We start from the raw sequence: 24,015 nt of genomic DNA, 5'->3' as shown, positions 1-24,015 counted from the left end.
TTATGAGAGTGTGACGTACCTATAATAAATTTGTTTAATATTTATTTATGTATAATATTGGGTCAAACCGTCCTTTTAGAACACAGTTTTAGTTAAAAAAAGCTAGTTAGTTAGTGGTGATTAGTGTGTATACTAAATAAATAAATCATAAATACTATATAATTATAGGTTATAGCTGGTATACAATAATACATGTAGTTAAGACTAGGAATTTCCGCTTCTCTAATTCCTAACATTTATATCATAATTTATTCATATCTAACTTTTAATAATGTATAGTACAGTGGATATTTTTAGCAATTATCACTGGGTGACATTAAAAAAAAAAAATTGCACACATCATAATCTAAATCAATATATGCGCCTAAAAAATACTTTTCAGAATTAAATATACAAAATCTTACTTATATCTAACAACACCATTAAAACTCACAATACATAAACAAGTACAAATAATTTATGTGTTAAACTTACTCTTTTAAGTTAAAAAAAAGAATCAATAACATACAGTACCTATACATTTTGTTATAAAAGTATAAAAAACAACATATTAAAGTAAATATAAGAACCAGCTTGTAGGAACTAGCACCAAAATAAAATCGAAAATAATTTTTAGATATTTATTGGAACGATTGATGACCAGATGAAACATGTCACATTGTCGCATAAAATAAATTGCTTCTTGCATACCGTATTATTCTATAAGTACCTAAGGAGATCGGTCACACGGGTTTTCCATTGTAGAAAATTTCAATAATTATTTGTACTCCCAAATTCAAATGATCGAACGATATAATATAGATATAAATAAATAACAAAATAAAATATAAGAAATAATTGTATAATAGTTTTAAACATTGTTATTTTTATAAATAATCGTTGTCGCCCAGTAATTAAATATATGGTCTATTAGGCGACAAAAAGTTTTCTCTAGGCGACATTTTTGTCGTCCAGTATATTAGTTAAAATATCCACTGGTATAGTAATAGTAATAACTAGGTAATAACTAATAAGCCTTAACGATCTTTATGTGCGTCATTTTAATATTATTAAGTAAATATATTTTTGTTAAATTAATTACTAAGTTGATACCTTAAAAAAATTTATAGAAGTAACACATATATTTAAATAAGTATTTCATATTTTTTCTTGGCTTTAAGTAACATTAAATATTTGTTTGGAAAAAAAAATTGTTGAAACAAAAGAAAAATTTAATAAATAAAAAAAAATAAATAGCCACATAAATACTTCAACTTAACCTTTTAATCTATTAATTAGTAATGTTTTACTTAACGGTGGACTACAACATCAGATTTGTTTATATATTTTATTTTTAAAAGAAAAATAAATAAAAAATTATGACTAATACATCATTTATGTAAGTATTTTAAGTTCATAAAAATATTTATAATACATTTGTATGAATATCAATACTATTATAGATAGGTAGGTACCTAAGTATCATGTTAAATAATGATTAAATCAATGAATAAACTATAAAATAATACTAATAAATATAAAATATTTATTTTGTAGTTGTGGGCTGCAGCTGTTCATTGCCGTTTCCCGCCGTGAAATTTCAATTATGTCAGTTCACAGTTGTTGTGACGTCATCGCTAATCGCGATGATGATCGACCCGACGACCGCGATGTGGAGAAGTCTGGTACGTCGTGGACACACGGTGAACAGTGTAGGCACCTCAACGGTTCCAAGGAGGTTAGACTGTTCACAGCCGTCTGGAACATGATTATCGTTCCGCCGCAGGCTACTCACCGGTCACACAGCCGGCGTATTCGTATCCGTATGGCTATGGCAAAGAAGGGCGACTGTGCGTGTGCATTACAAACGGTGTTAACGGATTATATATTGGTGTATACAGAGTGATTGTATCGTCGCACGCTACAATCGCCGGTTATGTTTTTTAAAACGAGGCCGTTCATTGAACACACCCACAATGCGCATTGATCAGAAAACCTTTGTTTTTTCAGTTCAATATTTCTCGGTTGATTTGTGGTTATATTTTACCGTTTTCACTGGTTGTCGGCGGTGTATAAATCGGTAAATTTCGACGGCCACGAATAAATTTTCCATACAACTTAAATAGATTTTACAGCGACTGTTGTGCATACCTATCGTTATAACATTGATAAAATTATTACGAAATCATTTAATCGTTTTCTAGTTAAATGCCGTATAGGTATTAATATAGGTATTATAATATGTTTTGTCGTATTACGTAAGCCGCGTGTCAAGAATACACGATGCATAATTAATACATAAATCGGGCGGCGTGTGTGGTACATTGGTCACTCGGGTGCTAATAGGACTAATTGAAGGCATTTCATATTCTCATCTGTGCGTTGAAGTTGAACGAGTATTATAAATGAAATAATTGAGTAGCCATTTGAATTCGCAGAAAATCTGTGTAGATAACAGATATTACTGAATACTGATTATAGTAGTAAATAGTAATTCACAATGCGCTTGAGTCTAACGGCCGGCTAATCTGCTAGACAGTCGGACAGATTAGTGGTTAGACGTTTCGATATGTACATAGAATACAAGCACAATATTATCGGATGCGAGCCGGACTTGGCTGGTCGACGAAATTTATTTCGTCGTCACAGGAAATTACGCCGATTTCGCGCGTTGTTAATAACAACAATAAACAGTACAACATTACAAACACAACAACCGTAACACGTGACAACGACACGAAAAAAAGTTGTTTTGTATTTTGTAATTCACGTTTTTGCGTTAATAATATTGTTGTATCCATATTATAATGTGATACGATAATAGTAACGCGTAGCCACCGGCCGTCAGCTCGCGGTACAATAATTCTCGTCAGAACAGTGCCACCGGTACGTTCGGTAGTTCGGTGCACGTATATCACTCTGTATGCGCGACTCGTGCAGCGCGCCGCTAGAGTCGCCGCCGCTTTAAATAGCGAAAGCCGGCAGGCACCGGGCCCAGTCAACCGAACTCGCACCACCACCGTGTACGTGTACACCGTACACAATCCGTGTGGATACCACATTGTATCTTATAGTAAGGTAACTTTATTATTGTATATGAGAAACGTCATATCGTACTCGGATAAGTTAGTTTATTTATAAAATATAAGGTTATATTTTCCTATCGCGTGCACGCGCAACGTCGAAGATTTCCATTTCAAGTGAGTACTGCACATTGTAACCGTAGTAATCGGTAGGCCCAAATAATATTAGAGAGTTATTTTATCGTATATCGTAACGGCATAACGCCGCCGCCGTTCTCACCCGAACCGCTTTGGCTGTGTGAAATACCCTCGCTATGGCCACCGCGACGGGCGGGTTTATCTTATTATTATTCTCGTTGTCCGTTTTCACCTCGTCAAAAGCACATTTCAGCCGGAAGTCGGGTTCGGCACAGTGCTCGGGTCCCGTCGCCACCGTCGGGAAAACCGCTTAGCGCTTGCCCCTCGTGCACGCGAAAATGTCGCAAATCGATACCGTCCCTTGCCGCCCCTCACCCGCCCCGTTACCCGTGCCCGTCCGACAATCTCGCGGAAATGCATTCTGATATTTTCATAAACGATACGCATTTCGTGGCCGAGAACCGAGCACATCGGCGGTATTGCAATGTAAACGTCTCTTATTACAGTCGTGGTCTCGGACGGCGACGCGGTAGACCATCGCAATGCCGCTGTGGTAATGATGGGCGGAGGGTCGTCGATCGAGTCCAATCTCTCGCGGTCTTTAACGGATTTCGGCAGCTACATATTTTTTTTTTTTTATATACGCCTACGGCCGGATGACGATCGCGCGTGTCGCGCCAGTTGGACAAGATTTTATTTCGCGTAGAACACAACAATATAGCGATATTGAGTATATGCACGTCCGTACGGTTTTTTTATTCCTCCATCTCTTCCCCTCCCCTCCCACTGCTGTCGTTCAAATCTTTGTTTCCTGCGGTCGCCGCCCCGCCATCACCCGTCGCTCCGTAACTGAGCCGCCGACGTCGTACCGCGTCGACCAACCATCCCGTGCCGGTGACCTCTACGCGCCGATACGATAATTCTATCCATCGTCTCCGAACGCTATTTACCTACTTATTGTTCTGCTACTATAATAATTATTGTAGTGTACACGATACAGATCAAGTATTCAATCGATGACACCACTCCGTCGCCGTGTTGAAATGATGTTCACGTTTAAATTGATCGGAACGGGTTTCGGTAGCCGTAACGCATTCCCCGCCCCCACCAACCTTTCGCTGTATATCTGAGGTCCGGACGGTTTGCGTCCCGTTCCGACGCGCAAGAAAATTCAACACGCGACGATCACACGATGCGCGGATAGGTTATTATAGTATTGTTATTTCTTATATTTTAAAATCCGAATTATTATCTTCGGCGTGACCGTCGATAGTGTAGCAGCGGGGCCCAACGGGGGTTTTTTTTTTATTACCTACGTAATATCATTTTTTCTAACATTTTTATTGTGATTTTATCGCATTATTTCCATTTCCCCTTCCCCCGCGTCCGTTGTGCATTGTAACCGCGCACGCACGCACTCCTTATACCGACCACCGCTACGTGTAAAGTGTGTATGCGTGTGACCTTTAAGTTAGGTATTTGAGGTTGGTCAAATGTTGTCGGATACGGAAATGTGTTAATTGGCATACTGCGAAATGTAACTCGATACGCTACGTGCACGGCCTTTGCACCGTGAAACCATGTTAATCTGATACATGACTAGATCCGGAGGCAATCATCAGGTGCCCTGTGGAATTGCCACAACTTAGAATATAATTAAAAATTAATTAATGGCTAAAATCTTGGTTACAACTTGCAATGAGCTAGGGTTCACCTACTGATATTTCTCAACAAACAGTAGTGATTTATTTGTAATTTATTCTCGTTAATTCACGAATCACGTTTTCATTATTTGGTATTAACATGGTCTAATTATAAATTATGTTATGATAAAATTTCGAGACATTTTGGTATGTACTGGTTATGAATGACTTTTGAATTATACACGCTTAATGAGTATATTATCATAACATTTAAAACGTTCGTTTTTATTTTAAACAGTCACTAAATCGATAAAACATATTTTTTACTGTAGACACGAGTAGCGTAGTTTTTATTATTTCATAAATTTGTATGGCCAATTTAACCAGATTACATAGACAAATATTTTGTTTGAATATATTTTTTGTAGACTTATGATATTAACTGAAGATATTAATGACCGGAAGGTGTCAAATGGGTATAATTTCGGTAGTGCATCAATATTTTTTCTATTATCTTAATAAGAATGACAATTAAAAATTCAGAATAAGAAACTTTTCAGTATCTATGTTTTGGTGTAATCAAATATTTCTAGTATGTATACTAAATATAAGTATTGAACAAAGAAAAATCTTGTTACAAAATTTATTGAAATATTATACTATTGTATTGAATTATATTAATTTATTTAGCGTTATAATTGTTGTATCTATTTTGTACAAATTTATCGTTAGTATACAATTTTGGGGTAAAAGCTTAAAATTGCATTAATTAAATTTATGTAAATAGTAACATCGTTAAGTTAATCTGTTACTATACAGTTTTCTTTATATTATCCTTATTTTTTTATAATAATTACCTCATTATATTTCATAATTATATAGATAATTGTATTTATAAATTGAAAAATGTTCTACTAAGTAAAAGATTGTTCTATATTAGTATAAAATTATTAGGTAATAATAAATTTGCATTCTCACTACAATAATGAAAAATTACTGTAATTAAAATTATCTTTTTTTAAAGCAACTTGGTAGCTTATTTATCATTTAATATTGTAACGATTGAGTGAATGGCAATGAATGTATTTAAGTGGCTTATGAATTTTATTTTTTTAATTAGTTTTGAATGTATTGTTTGTTGTAATTAAAATTTTGTCACACTTAGGATAATATAAATCAAAATTTTATATTGGATTAATCCACATTCCACATCCTGGATAGATCACTCTTAATGGAATATATATATATACATAGTATAATATACTTTTTGGTTAATGATGAGTAATGTATTATGAAAGAATCTAAATTAATTTGTTAATTTCATATTCGTATTGTTATAAACTGCAATAGTGCATTATTACTTTTTGTATATGATAATATAAAATTATTCATTAATCTATTATAAAGATTTAATTTTTTGTTGTATGAGGATTCAATTGAATGACAATAATGGTTATTGTATTTATTTTAGTTTATAATTTTCTAGTCATAATATTTTAGACCTTGGATAATATTTCAACGAATTCTATTTTCATATTTTATGTAGTAAGCTATTCTCGAAAAGAAGAAAAATCGATTGACCCTTTTTAAGTTTTGTTTAAAAAATGTATAATTAGCGAAATAAATAATGGCCTTTACTTAACATAAATTCTTTTAAATTAGTAATCAATAGCTCTACAGTCACACGTTATACATATATTAGATTTATTATTGTAATTAGGATTTTGAGTGAAACGTAGAAAGTCATAAGCTTAACAATAATGATGTGTTGTAGGTATATAGACGCATCATAGTAAAATAAAGTTATGGTATTTTCAGAAGTCGTATTTATTTTTAGAACTTTTAGTAGTTTTTGACAAATTATAATGAAGGATTTAAAAAGTTTAGAGTAAAATGTGTAAAATACGTATATGATAAAATTGTAGGTATATAGGTTAGACATATAAATTGTAGGTAGTAGTTTTAGTTTTCAAATTAAATTTTTTAATAAAGTAAGGTATATTTAGGTTTTCATTTCACAATAATAAAATTGTCTTTTGAATAAAAATTTCGGGTGTTAATAGTAGGATCATTCTCAGCTCAAATTCAATTTTGTATTTAGAAGATTTTTCTAAATTACACTATTACCTACTATTATAAAAAAAAAAACTTTTAACTTCATTTAAAACCTGTTGTAAATTTCATTGTTTTTATTTTGCATGCATTTAAAAATACATACATTTAACTTGTTTTATTACGAATATTATATGAATAACGTAAAAAGTGGTTAACTCAACTATATCAATTTATTAGTTTTCTCTACAATTAAAAAAAAAAATTGTAAAAAATTTGAATTTTTGTCCAAATAATTGATCATTTTAGTGATGTGGGTATAAACATAACCGCTATTAAACCAATAGCTTCCTTATTCGGTATCTAAAAATGACTATCAATATTATTTTTAAGGAATAAATTTATTTTATTTTTCACCATTTATTTATTATTACGTATTTTATTTTTATATAATGTAATAAGATTTGGCTTTATTATACATATCATGCAAATTAGAAATCAATTTGTTACTAAAATAATTAATAATTATAGTTCTTCTTTATTAATTTTATACGGTTTTTGTAATCAATTTTTCATACATAAATCAAATTGCAAAATAATGAATAGCTAATATTGTTTATCTATTTATAAAGATATTAAATTTGAAAATAAATTAATTCAATACCAAATAAATATTATATCATATCAAATTTGCTAAATTTTTATTTATATTACAAATACATAGTTATGTAATTATTGCAAGAACTGTTAACGTAGGCAGAGGCGCTGAAAGTTAGTTTTGCCTATATTTGTCACTGGAAAATAAGTGTGGGGGGATAGGGACCTCAGTTTAATTGTCTATAAATTTTACTACATTCAGTTATAACTTAAAAGTAAAACGTCTTAGGTTACTATTGGCTATATATTAGGTACAGTCATTCATTACGTTTTGCTATACATACTAATGTCTAATACACACTACACAGTACACTACTGTATTTAATATTTATAGTTAATTATAAAATATACAGTGATTAAATTATATCATCAACTTGGCGTCATTTTTTGGTAATTATGGCCCACGGGTAATGAAAAGTTATTTACATTTACGCAACATTTAAGATTTGATTAAGAAGATAATAATATTATCACGTATTATGTTTATGTATTATTAAAATATTAAACCTTTAAATGGTATATATATATATGCAGTGGAGCCTCTGTTCTCTCGAATGTGCTGGTTACGCACAGTTAAAGAATTGCTGCACGATATTGTTTTTTAAAGGAATATTTTTTTTAATAGAAGGGTTAGTGTATTGATTTAAAATAAAATTGTCATAGGTGTTTCATAATACATCGGCGCTCCTGTAAGTAATTATGTACATAACTATTTGTTGTAGTTAAATGTATGCACAAAGTGTTGAGTACTTTATACTTATTTAAGTATGTACACTTTTACAGTAAACACTGTACTGTTTCACTTGTACAGTGAACAGTGATTTTTAATGCCTACTAAAAAATAATCAGTACGATAATACCTAACTATGTAAATAATTTAATAGTGTGTAAAGGTGGTTTATTTAATATATGATGGTTTATGTGTGCAAAGTTTAGATCGTTAATTATAAGTGTTCATTGTTATATATACAATCTACATTTAAAAAATTGATGTTTGTTATAGATAATTTATTTGATATTAAAAAATTGGTCACGAAAAGGTTATATACATATGATAGTATTTGAATTTATGAACCTGTATTTTCATTAGTCATAAGGATTAAATTGATTTATGAACAATTATTCACAACATATTAATTTAAAAACTAAATAGTTTCAATCTTTAAAAATTTTTATTATATACATATCTAAAACGTTATAACTTGTAAATTATGTCAATATATTCAAATATTAAAAAAATAAAATAATACATTTTATAAAAATTTTCATTAATGGCTAAAAATAAATAACAAAAAAAACTAATAATTAAATTAAATCTGTGAAACTTTTTAAAGTCAGAATTTAACAAATAATTCCCATACTATTATTTTTGTTGATTGTGCTCAATCTTAATTTCAATAATTTTATTTATGGCGTTATCTTGAAAGTACAAAACCGTTAATAAACAACAAAATATTTTATATGTATAGTATAATATTAAGGTTATTTTTCTTGAATATTAATGTAAGCAATCAATTGTTTATAAAATAAAACGTATGACCTAAAATATAATATTCTTGGAATATTTTCAGTAGCTGAACACGACATAAGTTCAGTCAATAATCAAAGAATGACAAAGAAGTTGATGTGAACGTTTTTCCTGAATTGTTCGTAAATTTGTGGTTCAACTTCCCCTGTTGCACTTTATCTAGAGTTTCTACCATGCAAAAAAATAATATGATATGTTTTAAATTCTTGTGCATTTTATGTTATATATTTAATTTAGCTTCTTTATGAAGATTGAAAAATACAGAATCCTTTCCACATTGCTTTAAATCAGGGTACCAAAATTCGTGAAAAATCTGTATAACTTAATTATATAATTTATTCATTAACATTTACATTTTATTTATGGGTTATAAAAATAATAAAGCTTATGAGTTAATGACTAATAATATCCTTCATCATTCATTATTAATATCAATTTTTGATTTGTAAGATGTAATTTTTTTTCTATCTAATGCATGCAATCCAGTAAAATACTATTTTGAATTAAGTAAATTCATATTTATTTCATTAAATAAACTATTTAAAATGAGACTACAGTTTAATTTAAATTAATTGTCGTCAACGTTTAGAATTTATAAGGTGACATAAAGGCTGTGAAAGGCGTTGAAACCTAAAAAATGAGAAATGATCAATATATTGAATAGCGGTGATAGCGCTTAGTCGATCTTTTTAAATTTTTAACGAGCTTAAATTTAACCTATTATATAAGTAGGTTAGACTGTTTGTAATTTTGAATCATCTTCTTTGATTAATACATAAAACAAATTGTTTTGTATTTATGATTAATCATTAAATTTTATTAAAGATAATTGGATGTCGATCACTACCCAGAAATAAATAATCCACTCAATTACCTACTTTTATTTAATAAAACTAAAATAATAAAGGACATTTTAATGTCTAACGTATGAATATTTTGTTTAGTTTATTGTTCTTTTTAATTCATTTTTGTGCATGATGATTAAAAGTTAAAATCTATATTTTTAACTGTGATAATAATGTTGATAATCTACGTAAAACTTGTTATTAATTTATTCTTGGTATTTTCTTTCAAGTCGGTAAACTTATTTTATATTAATTGTCTGTTATGATCAGTTTAGTATCGTAAATATAAAAAATAGTATTGTGATGTATTTAATTAACAGCTACCTATAATAGCAAAAATAATAATAATAAAAAAGATTAGACTTGTAAAAATAAAAGAACGTCTTGTGTTCAATAATTTAGTTCTCTGATGTTTATTTGAAATGTTAAAAATATTTTAACAATTACCAATAAGGCTCGTGAGTTCTTGCATTTGCATATTAATTTTGCTAATTCGTATATAATGCTAGATGACATAGAAGTCCATTTCAAGGTGCCGTGGTTAAGAACGTACAGTTTCTTTTTGCATATTTAGAGGTTTTTTACCTGTTTATCATATTTATGAGTTTTTTTTTTATTTTATTGGGCATATTTAGCGTATTTTTGACCAAAATTTGATGAAGATTGTAATCATTTATATTTTTGCACTATGTAAAATTATTAAAATTTAAACACAGTAGGTAGTTACTATTTCATTTGGTTAATCAGTGTATCATGCCTGCATTAAAAAATTACTGGAAAACGTGCTATATAATGAAATAGTTTTATATTTTTGATACTTTTACAATCGTTTATTTTTTGAGTATTTTAGTCTTTCTTTTTTTAATCTGTATTATTTTAAATGTATAGTTTTAGATTTTTAGTTGTTATAAATGCATATTCCAAAGCATTTTAAGAAGGCTTATTTTATCGGGTTTTAGAGCATAAGTGCATACTTAGGCATTGTTGAAGGCATGAACTCGCGAGCCCTGGTAATTACATAGACTTATGAGAAGGAGAGCAAAGCATTTTCTTAAAAAAAATATTTTAATTTTTCATGAAATTATCAACAAAATGTATTTATCTAGTTTATAAACATTTATAACGTACGTAAATTGATCGTATCTTTTTGGAGGTTTTAAATAAATCGGAAAATCACTTATTTACTTATTTTACTTATTTTTAAACAATACTATAAATTTATTGTTATTTGTTATCAATAAATCTTGATCTCATATTTTAGATTTTTAGCAGAGAGAGATAAAAATTAATTGACTTTAGAACGATATGTGTTTTTAAATATGTTTTCGGAACTATTTTCATGCTAATTTGCCCAATTATATTTACTATAACATAAAATAAAAACTTTTTAAGTTAAAATAATTCAAAATTATTATACTTGCGAAATAAGTGCTTATTAATTAAATATATTAAACAAAAATATGCTTTGAATTTAAAACATGCAATAAAAAAGTATAATTTATACTATTAAACTAGAAGTTTTTTTTGAATGTTTGTTGAATTTTATTAAAATATTTATGTTAAATAACTAGTTAGATATTAGTTTGATATTTATACTAATAATATATTAATGTTTAGTCAGTAAATAATTTAGGTAAGTATAACAATTTTAACTTCGTTAAGTTTTTTACATTTGTATGTATTCACTTTAAGTGTGTATGAATAAGAGTTTTATTGACATCCAAGGTCTAAGTTAGGTTTCGAAGTAGATTATTTAATGGTTGCAAATTCATCATGAAATTTATTATAGCATAATATTACTGCTTTTATGAATTACATTTTAAAAGCTGAGTTACATGTGAATAAACGAAATGTAGTTAGTAGTTATGTTGTTTTAATTTTTATCTATCAAAGTTCTTTTGCAAAAAATATTTTCAAACAAGATATAATTTAAGTGTTTATACTTAATATCTTGTATCATATAAAAATAATTTTCGTAGTTGCAGTATGTTTTAATTAGGTATTAAGTATATTTTTTATTGTTTTAAACAAATTATATTTTTTATTTTAATAGTTCCATATCGATTTAATTCTTTATAGTTGTATTGTTAAGTTATTTTAATTTGGCACAATTCCATGGTCATATTTTTTTAAGTGGGTTTTAGGAGGCTTATAAATAATACATTATAATCTATTATAAGGGTTTACCTGTATAATTGTTTTCTCTGTCTTACGCACATAGAATATAGTAAAAACCTCTTTATATTTAACTCATTGTAATTATAACATCATTGATAGCTATTAAAAAAATAACAGAATAATTTAACTGTGGTTTGTTAGAATTATTTTCAGTATTTTGATTCTCTGAAGATTTAAAAATATTTATTATCATTTATAGATAAATTCATTATTAATATAATATAATATATTTATTATAAGTTTTTATATTTATGAATAATTTTTCACTGAAAATATTTTAAATTAATTTAAGCATTAAAAAAAAAAAAAAAACTTGACATAACACAGATAACTGGTTTTTTTTCTAATTGTTAGGTATATCTTAATGAGTAAAGTATGGTTAGAGGTTTTAATTATATTTACACGTAAATAAAATGGAAAAAAAATGTACTTTATAGCGCTGATGTACTATGTCTCTTGTACCTATGCTTTATAGTTGTGACCTGGCCCCGAAGATTTTAATATTAATAATAATTGAATGTTGAGTTTGTTAATGCAACATATTATACTTCTATTTAATCATTACCCATTATCGTAGTACACGATGTTTCTTTAGTATAATATATTTTTTAAGTTAAAGTTTATACTGCAATATCTTGTTTACTTTAGGTGAATACAATATTTTCACATATTTAATCAAAACGATGTATGTATTTGAAATATTGTTAATGTATTGAAGGTATGAATATTCTTTGAAGTAATGACTATGACAAGTAAAATCTTAATTAGTTGTATTTATTTTTAAAATTGTTGTTGCAATTATGGTAATTTAATAATTAGTTATTTATGTTATATGATAACAAATGTCATATAATATATTCATTACTCCTCAAACTAATTATTTTTTTTGTATCTATAATTTAAAATTTTGTTTTATATGTATTATTTTTATTATTAAAAATCACTTAGTTCATATGAATGTTTTAATCGTTTTAATGTTTAAACATAATTTTTTGCTACGTTATAAAATTATAGTCTTGATTTTTTTCAAATTAGAGTAATTTAAAAATTATTGACTTGAATTTATTTATTATGTTAATTGTACGTTGATGTAGTTTTAAAACTAATACGTAACTAGATGACCTAATAATAATTAATATTGTTATATAAATTATAATGTTATGATTTAACAAAAGTTCAAAATTTCATAGCCGTGACTAGATAAAATAGATACATTTATCCAGCGGTTGTTTTAATTATTAGTTAATATAGGTAATTATTATTTTGTTAATATTGAATATTGTTAAATGGGTCCATGTTGTCTTCCTTCATTTACCTGTCAAAGACATAGGAATGTTACATGCCGTTGACATCGTGGTTGGTATTTTTAGACTAATCTCTGGACTACAGTCAAATAGCATAATAGCCAATGTGTAATAGCTATGTGCATCCCTAAATTTTCATCATATAGGACAGTAGCATTCCCTAAAATAATTAACAATACTCCTTGGGAATTTTTTTTTAAATGATTGATATGGTTCTTTTAAAACCCGTTACTTAAATTCAATTTGATTTTTCGATATATTTGTTTTAAGATCGTCAGGATGTGAGTTAGAATCATATTTGTCATAAGTCATAACCTATGTTAAAAAGTAATTTTTTTTATATAAATAGATAATTTTAAATGCGACAAACAATATTTTTGTGAAGTTATATATTTTAAATTATTCAAATGTCAATAACAACACAGATTTAAACATGCAAAACATTTTAACACTAGTATTAATATATAACAGTGATAATATATACCATACATTTACTTGTAAACATACTAACCATAAAAATTCATTACTGAAATATATTAAACATACAGAACAACACAAATAGATTAGGTTAATACAAAACATAAATAGGTACTTTGAAATGAAACATAACATTATTTTTGTCAAGTTATAAACCTATCTACTTTAAATCTAAATCTCAATAACATAGATTAATGTATTTAATATTTAAACATGTAGTACAAACAAATAAATATTTGATCACAATTTTTAACACAAGTACTAATATTTAACAATAATGTACAATATATAATATTTGTACTTGCCGACATCCTTTAAACATTTATTACTAAAATCCATCAAATATATTTAATGCATAGAACAACACAGATCGATAAAGTTAGAACATAATAAAAATTGGTAATTTAAAATTTTTGTTAAATTTGATATTTTAAATCCAAATATTAATAACATCAATATGATATTTTCTTGAGATCCAGCTAGGTTGAATGAACTATCAGAATTGACTATTTTTGAAGTAGAGGTACTGGGTAACACACTGTTATTTTCTTTAGACATAGTTTTGTCTAAAGATAAATAACAAATTTTGATTTTTTACAGTAATTAAACACTAAATCAGTAGTTGAAGTAATTAGTATAATAATAAACAACCCAAAATACTAGAAAAGTATGAGTCCGTAAGTAATAATTTACAAATCGAAACTTTCATCTTAATTGATCTTACTAGATTTTACTATTACTTGCTTAATATAATTTACTTAGTACTTATCCTTAGCATTATCAGTTTTAACTGTACTCTTTTGAAAGAAATCATACATTGTCACAGTTTTCTTTTTTAACTTATTATCTAAAAGACGTTACAACCGTAAAATAATGTAAATATTTAATATATAAATAAAATAGTTGATAGCTACACTGTGATAAGAAAAATAAACTGCTAGCTGATATCAGAGTGGATAGTAGAGTATTCTGTGATAATATATAATTTGGTCGATGCGATAACTGATTAATCAACAATGTTATTTCATTTATTCACAGATATCTATACCATAAGATTAAAACTGGCTACACTTTTTTCATGTAAAATGTAAAAATGTTTGCTTTCTAGTATAGTATATCTATGCATTTATTAAAGAAAAAGTCACGAGGCCACGGCCTACACACGCTCCTCCTCCTCCTCCTCCTGTGCGCACGACTATGATAATACATCAATATTTTTTGCCCGATTATTGAAATGTCAAGTTTCACGTTCAACTTCAAAAATTCTACAAGTAGTTCTACTCAATATTACCTATACAATAATGTATTATTTAAAATGTCCTAGCTCTAAGATAATTTAAAATATAATACAATTATTATGTTTCATTTTTATATTTATATGTTTATTAATTATTAATTATTATATAATATATCTGACATTTTTATATTGAAAATTAGTTATAGAGAATTATTTACCAATTCTAAAGGATAATAGTTCAATTTCAAAGGAAAAACTATTGGAAATTATTTTATAATATTACATAGTTATCTATTTCAATTGAGATATTTTATATGCAATCGTTTTATCCATGTAAATTCGAGATAAAATAATAAATCCATTTTTGGTTTTAGAATCTTAAGTACAATGAACTAAATTCATTATATAAGTCTAAAAATAAGTTTTTCCAAAACCTTTCATTGTATTAGTTCCAATAAATGCCCCAACTAATTAGTTTAATATGCATTTATAACCAAAATGTATATAGGTATAATATTTACATTTAATTTCACTTCAGATTAAATTTGAACGAAATGCATTGGACTTCGCGTTTGTCGACCTAATTTTTAAAATAAACGTGTTTCACATGTCATAATATCTTATGTATTTTTCAAAATAGAAATGAATGTTTTTTCGTTGTTATGTAAAAGTTTAGATCGCATAAAAGAAAAATAGCTTATAATATAATTTTTATTTTTAATGATAATAAAACTAATTGACAGAAATTAAAAATAATCATATTTTCTGTTATGCTGAACTATATGCATGCCCTAGAAATAAAAAATAAATATGTTGGAATTGGCTGAAAATAAAACTACCTGAACTCGTTTAAATGGATCACTTGATCTAAGAATATATTGTGCGTTGTTGCGTGGATAGATTTTATTTTTGAGACGATAAATGGCGATAAACGTATAGTGTATGTTAACCTGTCTGGCTGAAGGTAACACGTAGACACATAAGAAACTACCACGATACTGTTACCAAACTCGTTTCGACGGTTGCTCTAAAGCAACGATTAAAAAATTGGACACGTATTTACGGAGTACGTAGAGGTTATATAGGTTCGATAGCTGGTCATCGCCATCCGTTATTTATCCGTTTTTGTATTTTTTTACAGTATGAGCACATGTGTTGTAATTCGTGTAAACTGGTTTTATTTTTTTATCATTTTATTTTCAAATAAAAGCTTCTGCTATCTTAGGTCATTGGCCATATTGTCCATTGTTGTGCGTATTATATAGATCATTCTGTAATGCGTACCTGTTGTATTTTATCTTGTGTATCTACCTAACCTACGCAATTATTAAAAACATTGAGTTTTCAATAGATTTTTTTTTCAAGATCATTTCATGCAATATATTGTATGTGATTGCATTAGTTAAGAAATTTTTGTTTAGATTCCTGAAATTTACTTTATCTAACGGGAATGTATTCTTTAGTTTGTTTATACTAGAGTAAATTATTTTATTATATTGTTTGGCAGTTGCAATTTCTAATCATAGTGAATGTTGTTGAATGAAAAAGAATGTGTCGATTTCTTATATTTTGGAGTTTGTTTTTGTTATTTGTTTTTTGTCGTGTATTATTTTGAAATCTAACTTATTCCTCGACTTTTTTATGTATACAACAGTAGTCATAGAGATATCATATTTAACTAATATTTATTATTACTATACTACTGTGCTTAACAAATTGTATTAACGCCTAATTAATTTCTTTAGAATTTGACCGTAATAAAATTTTTGTAAATAATCTTCTAGTGTAACTTCAAGAAAAAAAGTTCTTAACTTCCCAAACTTATTTAAGCGATCAATTTTTACTATATTATAAATATACCATGATATAGATATTGAAGAATTTTAGTGTAAGACGAATTTAGTTAAATTATTGTTCAAATTATATGTGTTATAACCGACATGTACTATTTGATGAGCAAGAATCTATATATTATTTACTTATACGTATAATGATACATTTTTTATTTCCTACAAATAAAAGCATGATACAAAATTTTAATTTTAATAAAAGTCTGATTTTTAATAGGTATGTTTGCATAAAAAAAGTTAATTACTTATAAATTATTTATTCTATTACAGATTCGTGAAATAATAGTAAAAATTGATAACTTTAATAATGGTAATGATAAATGATATGGATTGTTATATCATAACTATATTGAAATAAAGTTAAATGTTAATATTATTATATAATTGATTATTACCTATTAATATTTTTATAGATAACGTTTATTTAGTCTATTACTTATTTGTATTATAGTAATAATAGTATGTACCTACGCACTTGGAACTTAGTTGACGCGTAATTTTGACAATAATGAATGCTTTTCAAAGTACAGAACTAAGTACAAATATATAGGTATAGAAAACATAATATAAAAAAATATATATTTAGTTTCTCTTACAAGTAAACATTTTATTGCTTTAACGTAACAGCAGTTGAATATTATATAGAATCAAATCTTATATAATTCGCAGGAATACGCAATAATTACATATTAAATTTCTTGGGAAATAGCTATAGAATTTAATTGAATGCTGCTTATTTTTTTCGGATTTCTTAAAGTAATTTAAATATTTTGGATTTCTTTCAAGTTATGAATATTTTTTTGCTCGATATTTAGGCGAGGTGATGACTATGGTATATGAGTAATATATGAGTAATACTCATAGTTTTATGATCAATTTGATTTTGGATTTATGTATTTATTTCAATTTTGTTTTTATTTTTATTGTATTAATGGTTTAATTTTACCAGATAGTTTAACCTCTACCACTGATGTAATGAGGACTTGGATGTAATATTATACTGTGGTCGTAGGTCGATTGATAAAACGAAACATTTTATTGGTGCTCTGATTTTACGCATTATCGGAAAGTTATTTAGAAACACGTGATAATGAGGCGATTTGAAAATATACACGTGTTTGTTCGTCGGTGGATAAACTCGCTTTACTAGTTTATTTTTGTTTTGTATTTCATTCATATAACAAGTTTTTAAATTTTAGCAATACATGAAAACATTTCATGTTATTTGAAAAAAAATAAGATCTAACTAATTTCTTATGAGAATAAAAAATATGTTTCGATCAACTTGGATATAAATTAAATAATATTATTATAATAAAATAAAATTTTAAAATGCCTAATGCTTGACTAAAGAACATATTGTATGCACACGAAAGTGCATTTAACTGTTCTGGTATGCTAGTGGGGATAGAACAGTTTCAAGCTTCAGAAGATAGCACATCATATTATCTTGCTGAACGATAGTATAGAATATAGATAGCAGTCTGACCGACTAGATAAATGTATTAAAAGAATAATGCATTCAATAAGTACTAACTTATATTAATAATACCATGTTTTTTTTAACTGCCGTAATTTGTATATTTATTGTGTCTTGTATAGATTTTTAAAGTTTATAAATTCTTGCTTATTCAAATAATTCTTGTTTTAAATTCATAATTTCTGTTTCAACAGAAAATTTTTTTCATAAGAAATGGAACCAAACTAAAACTTAAAGTAATTGTTTTTTAAAATCTATATTTATAAACATATTATTGTTATTTGTTACTAATAAAAAGAATGAAACATTTGTAGAAACAACTTATTATTTTAAGTATTTATAATTTAATATATCATTTGCCTTAATTTACAGGCATTTTGTTAAATGATTGATCTTTTATTTCTAGACAAACAAGTTTTATAAACTATTAATGACTATGCCTTTTATTAAATACATCCATATGCGCAATTTGGATTAAATTTATGAGAGTGCTAGATTATGTTGACCAAAATGATTTGGGTGACTTTTCCTCCACACCACTTTCCTACAGCTCCATACATTTTTGTTACGCTACCTTATTATTTATTAATTTATAATAAAATAAAATACAATTTGAAATATAACTTATAAGTAATTAAATTTTTTATTTTGATTTAAATATTATATTAAAGATGCACGTCTTGGACACTTACTAAAAATATTTATTATTTTATCTTTATCAATTTTAATGCTTAGATCTCTCTCAATATTAGTAGGTAACTGTTTTCCATTTATCAAATAGCCGAAAGACGTTTCGGCGTAATCGTTATCGACTTATTGATAATCGTTTTATAAAATATTGTGTAATTAATACATAATAATTTATTAATCGTAATTTATAATATAAGCAATAAATTGACGATAATATTTTCTATATTATTCTGATCAATGATCGGTATGTTTTATTATTATTATTATTATGATTATGAAGATGAAAAGTCCTAGAATTAAATATTAAAAATTTGGGAGTGCTAAGCACCCCCAAGTACCCCCCAAATTGTGCCTACGAATACATCATTTGACTGAACATTTTTTAACCTAATAGATCCATAAAAAATGTTTATAATAAAATGAACTCTATTGAACCATTACTAAAACGACCTTGAAATTTAGGACATTTGGTGTCTATGATTTAGTATAATATTTTGCTTTGTTCGTATGACATTGACGTTTTAGTGTGAAATAACAACTGTTGATGACAAGACAAGGATTAAATCAAATTATTTTTCATAGTGTCTACTATTTACGTTAAAACTATTTTGTCTTAACTGATTTTGTTCAGCTATACTTATTTCAAGTGTAAAATAAAAAAATGATCGCTCTCATTTCTATTTATAAAATAATTAGTACCATGACAAAAAGAATAACATAAATTATTATCATCCCAGTTAAAAACCCCAATTAACATTCATTTAATAGTATATTTCCATTATTTGATTGAAATAAATATGTATGTTTAGGATGTAGTAAGTAACCAATTATGCACCTACTTATGAGTACTGAGAATTAATGGTTACGTATTTAAACAGTCTTCGAGTTATAAAAATAGCACCTAATATATTAGTTATATTATTATATTAAGTTTATATAATAGTTTGATGAAAAGCTATTAGTTATTACAACTATAAAAATATTTTTATATTTTTTAATTTTTCAGGTCCTATATTGAATCTCATACAATTAAAATGGGAGTACAAATGAGAACAAAGACCGAAGAGACGGCTGAGCCTCTGATCGAAAATAACAACAAAGAAAGCATAGAAGAACCTCTAAAGCCACAACCTCCACAAAAACGTGAAATATTATGGGCCACAGCTATATATTTAACCACTTGGCACGTGTTAGCTGTTATCTGTACGATACTTTACTGGAAGAATGTCAAAATGGCCACTATCTTATGGAGTAAGCGATATATTTTAATAATATATTATTTTTACTATAATTTAGTTTATGGCTTAATATTTACTACCATACTCAATTTAAAAACATAAAATCAGGTATGATAGATTCTGTGGTTTTGTTTATTTTCTCCTGTAACTAACATTTCCTTAATATTTATAAACCATGTATTTTATTTTTTTTCATTTGTTTTAAATTTAATAATATTAATTTTAGTTTTGTTAATATTATTCTTAAATTATTATTATTTATTTTCTTATTAGGTCTCCTTGTTGGATTCATTGGACAATTTGGTGTAACAGCTGGTGTGCACAGATATTACACTCACAGATCGTACAAAGCTAAGGTTCCATTGCAAATCATCCTTCTGGCTTGCTATTCAGTTGCTGGACAGGTATTTGAATAATATATTAATTATAAACACATATATATATATATTTATATATTAAATGCAATTATATTATTACTTTATTTGGATTATAGTACAGAGTAACAGATTGGGTTCATGACCACAGATTGCACCATAAATTTAGTGACACTGATGGTGATCCCCATAATGCTAACCGAGGATTGTTCTTTTCTCATATTGGTTGGTTGATGCAACGTGGACACCCAGAAGTATTCCGTCGTAGCAAAACCATTGATATGACTGATATAAATAATGACCCCTTGGTGCAATTCCATACAAAGTACATTTTACATTTTTAAAGACATAAATAGATTACTTATTAATTCTATTTTTTTTTCTATAGATATTATTGGTTTTTCAAAATTACCTTATGTTTTATATTGCCTGTACTTGTACCTATATTTTGTTGGAATGAAAGCTGGATGGAAGCAATTGGAATTAGTGGAGTATTGCGATTTGTAATTTTCACTAATATGACATTTTCAATCAATAGTTTGGCTCACTTTTGGGGAACAAAACCATACGACACGTAATTGACTTATTTATCTTATGATTTTTGTACTGTTTTTAATATTTTTCTTGTATGTTAAAATTTATTTAATAGGCGCATAAGACCTGTACAGAACATGGCTTTGGCTATATTAACTACTGGTGAAGGCTGGCATAACTATCATCACGCATTCCCATGGGACTACAGGGCAGAGGAATATGGTGGAAACATGACTAATCCAACTACTTTATTATTGGATATGTTTGCCAAAATTGGATGGGCTTATGACCGCAAGACACCATCAGCAGATCTCGTCAGACAAGTTGCAAACAAGCACGGTGATGGAAGTTGGAGCGAAGTACCAGCTGAATGCAAATAGATTATTATCATAATTAATGCGTTTTTTTAAATAATTATATAAGACTTCATAAACTTTTAAATGCCTTCATAGAATGTTATTTAATATCTAAAATTATGAAGACTAGAATACATTTATGTTATACACCTGAAGTGATAATAACTGCAATGGCATTCAGTATTTTGATAGTTTTTGGTTTTACTTTAAATTTTGGTGTAATTTTATAGATTTTTTTTTTTTTTGTGAATATTAGCAATACGATTGGGTAACAACATATTAGTATAACTTGAATTCTTGACACATATTTATATATACATACATATTATACTAGTATACACAGTACAGTTAATTTTGGCTACATTTCTGTTACGTCTTGCATATTAAAAAAAAAACACGGATTATTAATTTATTAATTATTATAATTAAATTTTAAAATATTTCAATAAATATGTATATGGTGGTCATTGAAATAAAATAAAATATTGTGCTAATAATGCTCAAACATTAGTACCCAATCGTGTTACATTGTCCAAAACTTAGATAAGTATTAAATAAAATGATATATTATAAACATTTGGTAAATCGGTTGCAGCTGTCTAATGATAGATCAATTCCTAACAAAATTATAAATACAAAATCAAGTACTATTATTATTAATATAAGCGTGTATATATGTACGGATGGAAGGTGTGGATGTGGTATTGCAATGTCTAAGGATAAATGGAAATTTGTGAGATATTTCACTTTTTTTTCACTTTAATGTTCAGGTTGCCATCTTATGATGATTGCTTATTTTAGACATATTATTTTTGATTGGTTTCGTGCCATTTACATACGTTGACAAATTAATATTGGCAAAATAGTCATAGCTTGATAATTACTATATCATATAATATATTTTAGTTCAATTCAATATCTGATTCGTTATATTATTTATTTTTATATATAATATATAACTATTATACACTGATTGCTAGAATTTTTATCACATTAACACATGGATATACATATACACATCATATTAGGCCCATAATAAGTGTAGGTATAGAAAATGTTGTTTGTTATTTTTTTATTGTTTTCTCATGGTTATGAATATTATTAATGATATTAGAAGTAAAATAAAGAACTGAAATAAACAAAATTTTATCTTAAATAATCATAGTAAAAATAAACACATTGATTATAATGAACAATGAACATATTATGAACAAGTGTTGATATAAATATTTTTTAATAGTTTTAAATCGATACTATACTGATGTAGTGACTTTTTTGTGTAGTCTAATTGTATTACATCAAAGGACTGGTGGATTCATTTTTTTTTTAAATAATGAAATAATGAGATACAATGTTTTGAAAAAATTAAAAAATGTAAAAAATGTTTAAAATTATTATTTGTAGAAATACTTTAGTAGTTTAATATTCTGCTAAACATTTTAAACTATAATAGAATAATCAATTTAAGGAGATACAGTTAAATTGACAAATGTTAAACTTTTCTAAAATTATAATTAAATCACAGTTTAAAATTATTATTTTATGAATAGTTAAAAATGTAGATAAATTATTTTCTGAAAATGCAAATGCCACAAACCTTTTTTTAATTCAAATTGTACATAAAGTCATATTAAAGTTTGAATACTTTTTATTTATTGATATTTGCATAATATTTAATATTTTTAGTATCATACGGTGGAATCAAGTGATTTATTGATACTCTACTTTTAAATAAAAATGTAGTTTGAGCTTCATTGATTGTATTGTTTTATTATATAGTCAATATAGTAGTCAAAATGTTTTGTTGAGATATAACATATAAGTGTAAACATGTTTGATTCTTATAATCTTGTGTTATTATCCCATCAGAGTTTGAATCTATAATATTAAGCTTTAGAACTTTTAAAGACCATAAACGGCTTCAGGAAATTTGCACCAACCTAAATAGTCCAAAACCTACAACAATTTATTTTGATATTTATTTACTTAATAAAAATAATAGTGTTAACATTAAAAATGTGTCTTACGTTTCGTTTGTTTTTATTTTGATCAACTTGATCGAATTGATGTATAAGTTACTGAAAGGTAGATTGTTTCTCACCTGTTTGAAGTGACCGTTTAAAAATAAAATAAATTAATATTTGTATGAAAAATATCAAAATAATATGCAGTAAAAAGGTTTAATCCAAGAAGTCTCCGCTTCCCCGTCTAGTGCACCATATGGCTTTTCGTTATTTATAATGCGTGCAACTGTTATTTATCCAACGACTTTTTTTTTGTTAAACAAAGTTTGATTATGCAATCCGCCTAGAGGTAAATTATAGATTCTTAGGCACATCCTTTAAGGGATAATATACTACGCTACTACAGTATAATAATTGAAGACGTCACATGTATCAAGTTATATTCTCACTAAATGATTATTTCTTTTT

At 26.8% G+C, this 24,015-nt stretch overlaps 1 protein-coding gene across 2 annotated transcripts; it reads left to right on the top strand.

The window, feature by feature from the left end:
* Window positions 1-2,954: 2,954 nt before the first annotated feature.
* On the top strand, window positions 2,955-22,033 carry LOC112600836 (acyl-CoA Delta(11) desaturase-like). 2 transcript variants are annotated; one of them, XM_025348149.1, is made up of 6 exons: window positions 2,955-3,179; window positions 20,088-20,332; window positions 20,593-20,723; window positions 20,813-21,018; window positions 21,082-21,267; window positions 21,343-22,033. In XM_025348149.1, the coding sequence occupies exons 2-6, from the start codon at window positions 20,116-20,118 to the stop codon at window positions 21,605-21,607; spliced, it is 1,005 nt and encodes a 334-aa protein (XP_025203934.1). In that variant the 5' UTR covers window positions 2,955-3,179; window positions 20,088-20,115; the 3' UTR covers window positions 21,608-22,033. The 2 variants fall into 2 exon arrangements, with proteins under 2 accessions (XP_025203934.1, XP_025203935.1); XM_025348150.1 differs by having other exon boundaries at window positions 2,961-3,057.
* The last annotated feature ends 1,982 nt before the right edge of the window (window positions 22,034-24,015 follow it).

The sequence above is a fragment of the Melanaphis sacchari genome, unplaced genomic scaffold (assembly GCF_002803265.2).
Source record: "Melanaphis sacchari strain LSU unplaced genomic scaffold, SCAv2.0 Contig72_pilon_pilon, whole genome shotgun sequence".
NCBI classification, from domain to species: Eukaryota; Metazoa; Arthropoda; class Insecta; order Hemiptera; family Aphididae; genus Melanaphis; species Melanaphis sacchari.
Note: the sequence above shows the minus strand (reverse complement) of the source record. Positions and strands in the feature narration are given on the sequence as shown.

Excerpts from the sequence above, each read along its gene's own strand:
- LOC112600836 (XM_025348149.1), top strand. The coding sequence starts at position 20,116 with ATGGGAGTACAAATGAGAACAAAGACCGAAGAGACGGCTGAGCCTCTG. Across the intron at positions 20,333-20,592 it reads AATGGCCACTATCTTATGGA|GTCTCCTTGTTGGATTCATT; the intron begins GTAAGCGATATA and ends TTTTCTTATTAG. Across the intron at positions 21,019-21,081 it reads TTGGTGCAATTCCATACAAA|ATATTATTGGTTTTTCAAAA; the intron begins GTACATTTTACA and ends TTTTTTCTATAG.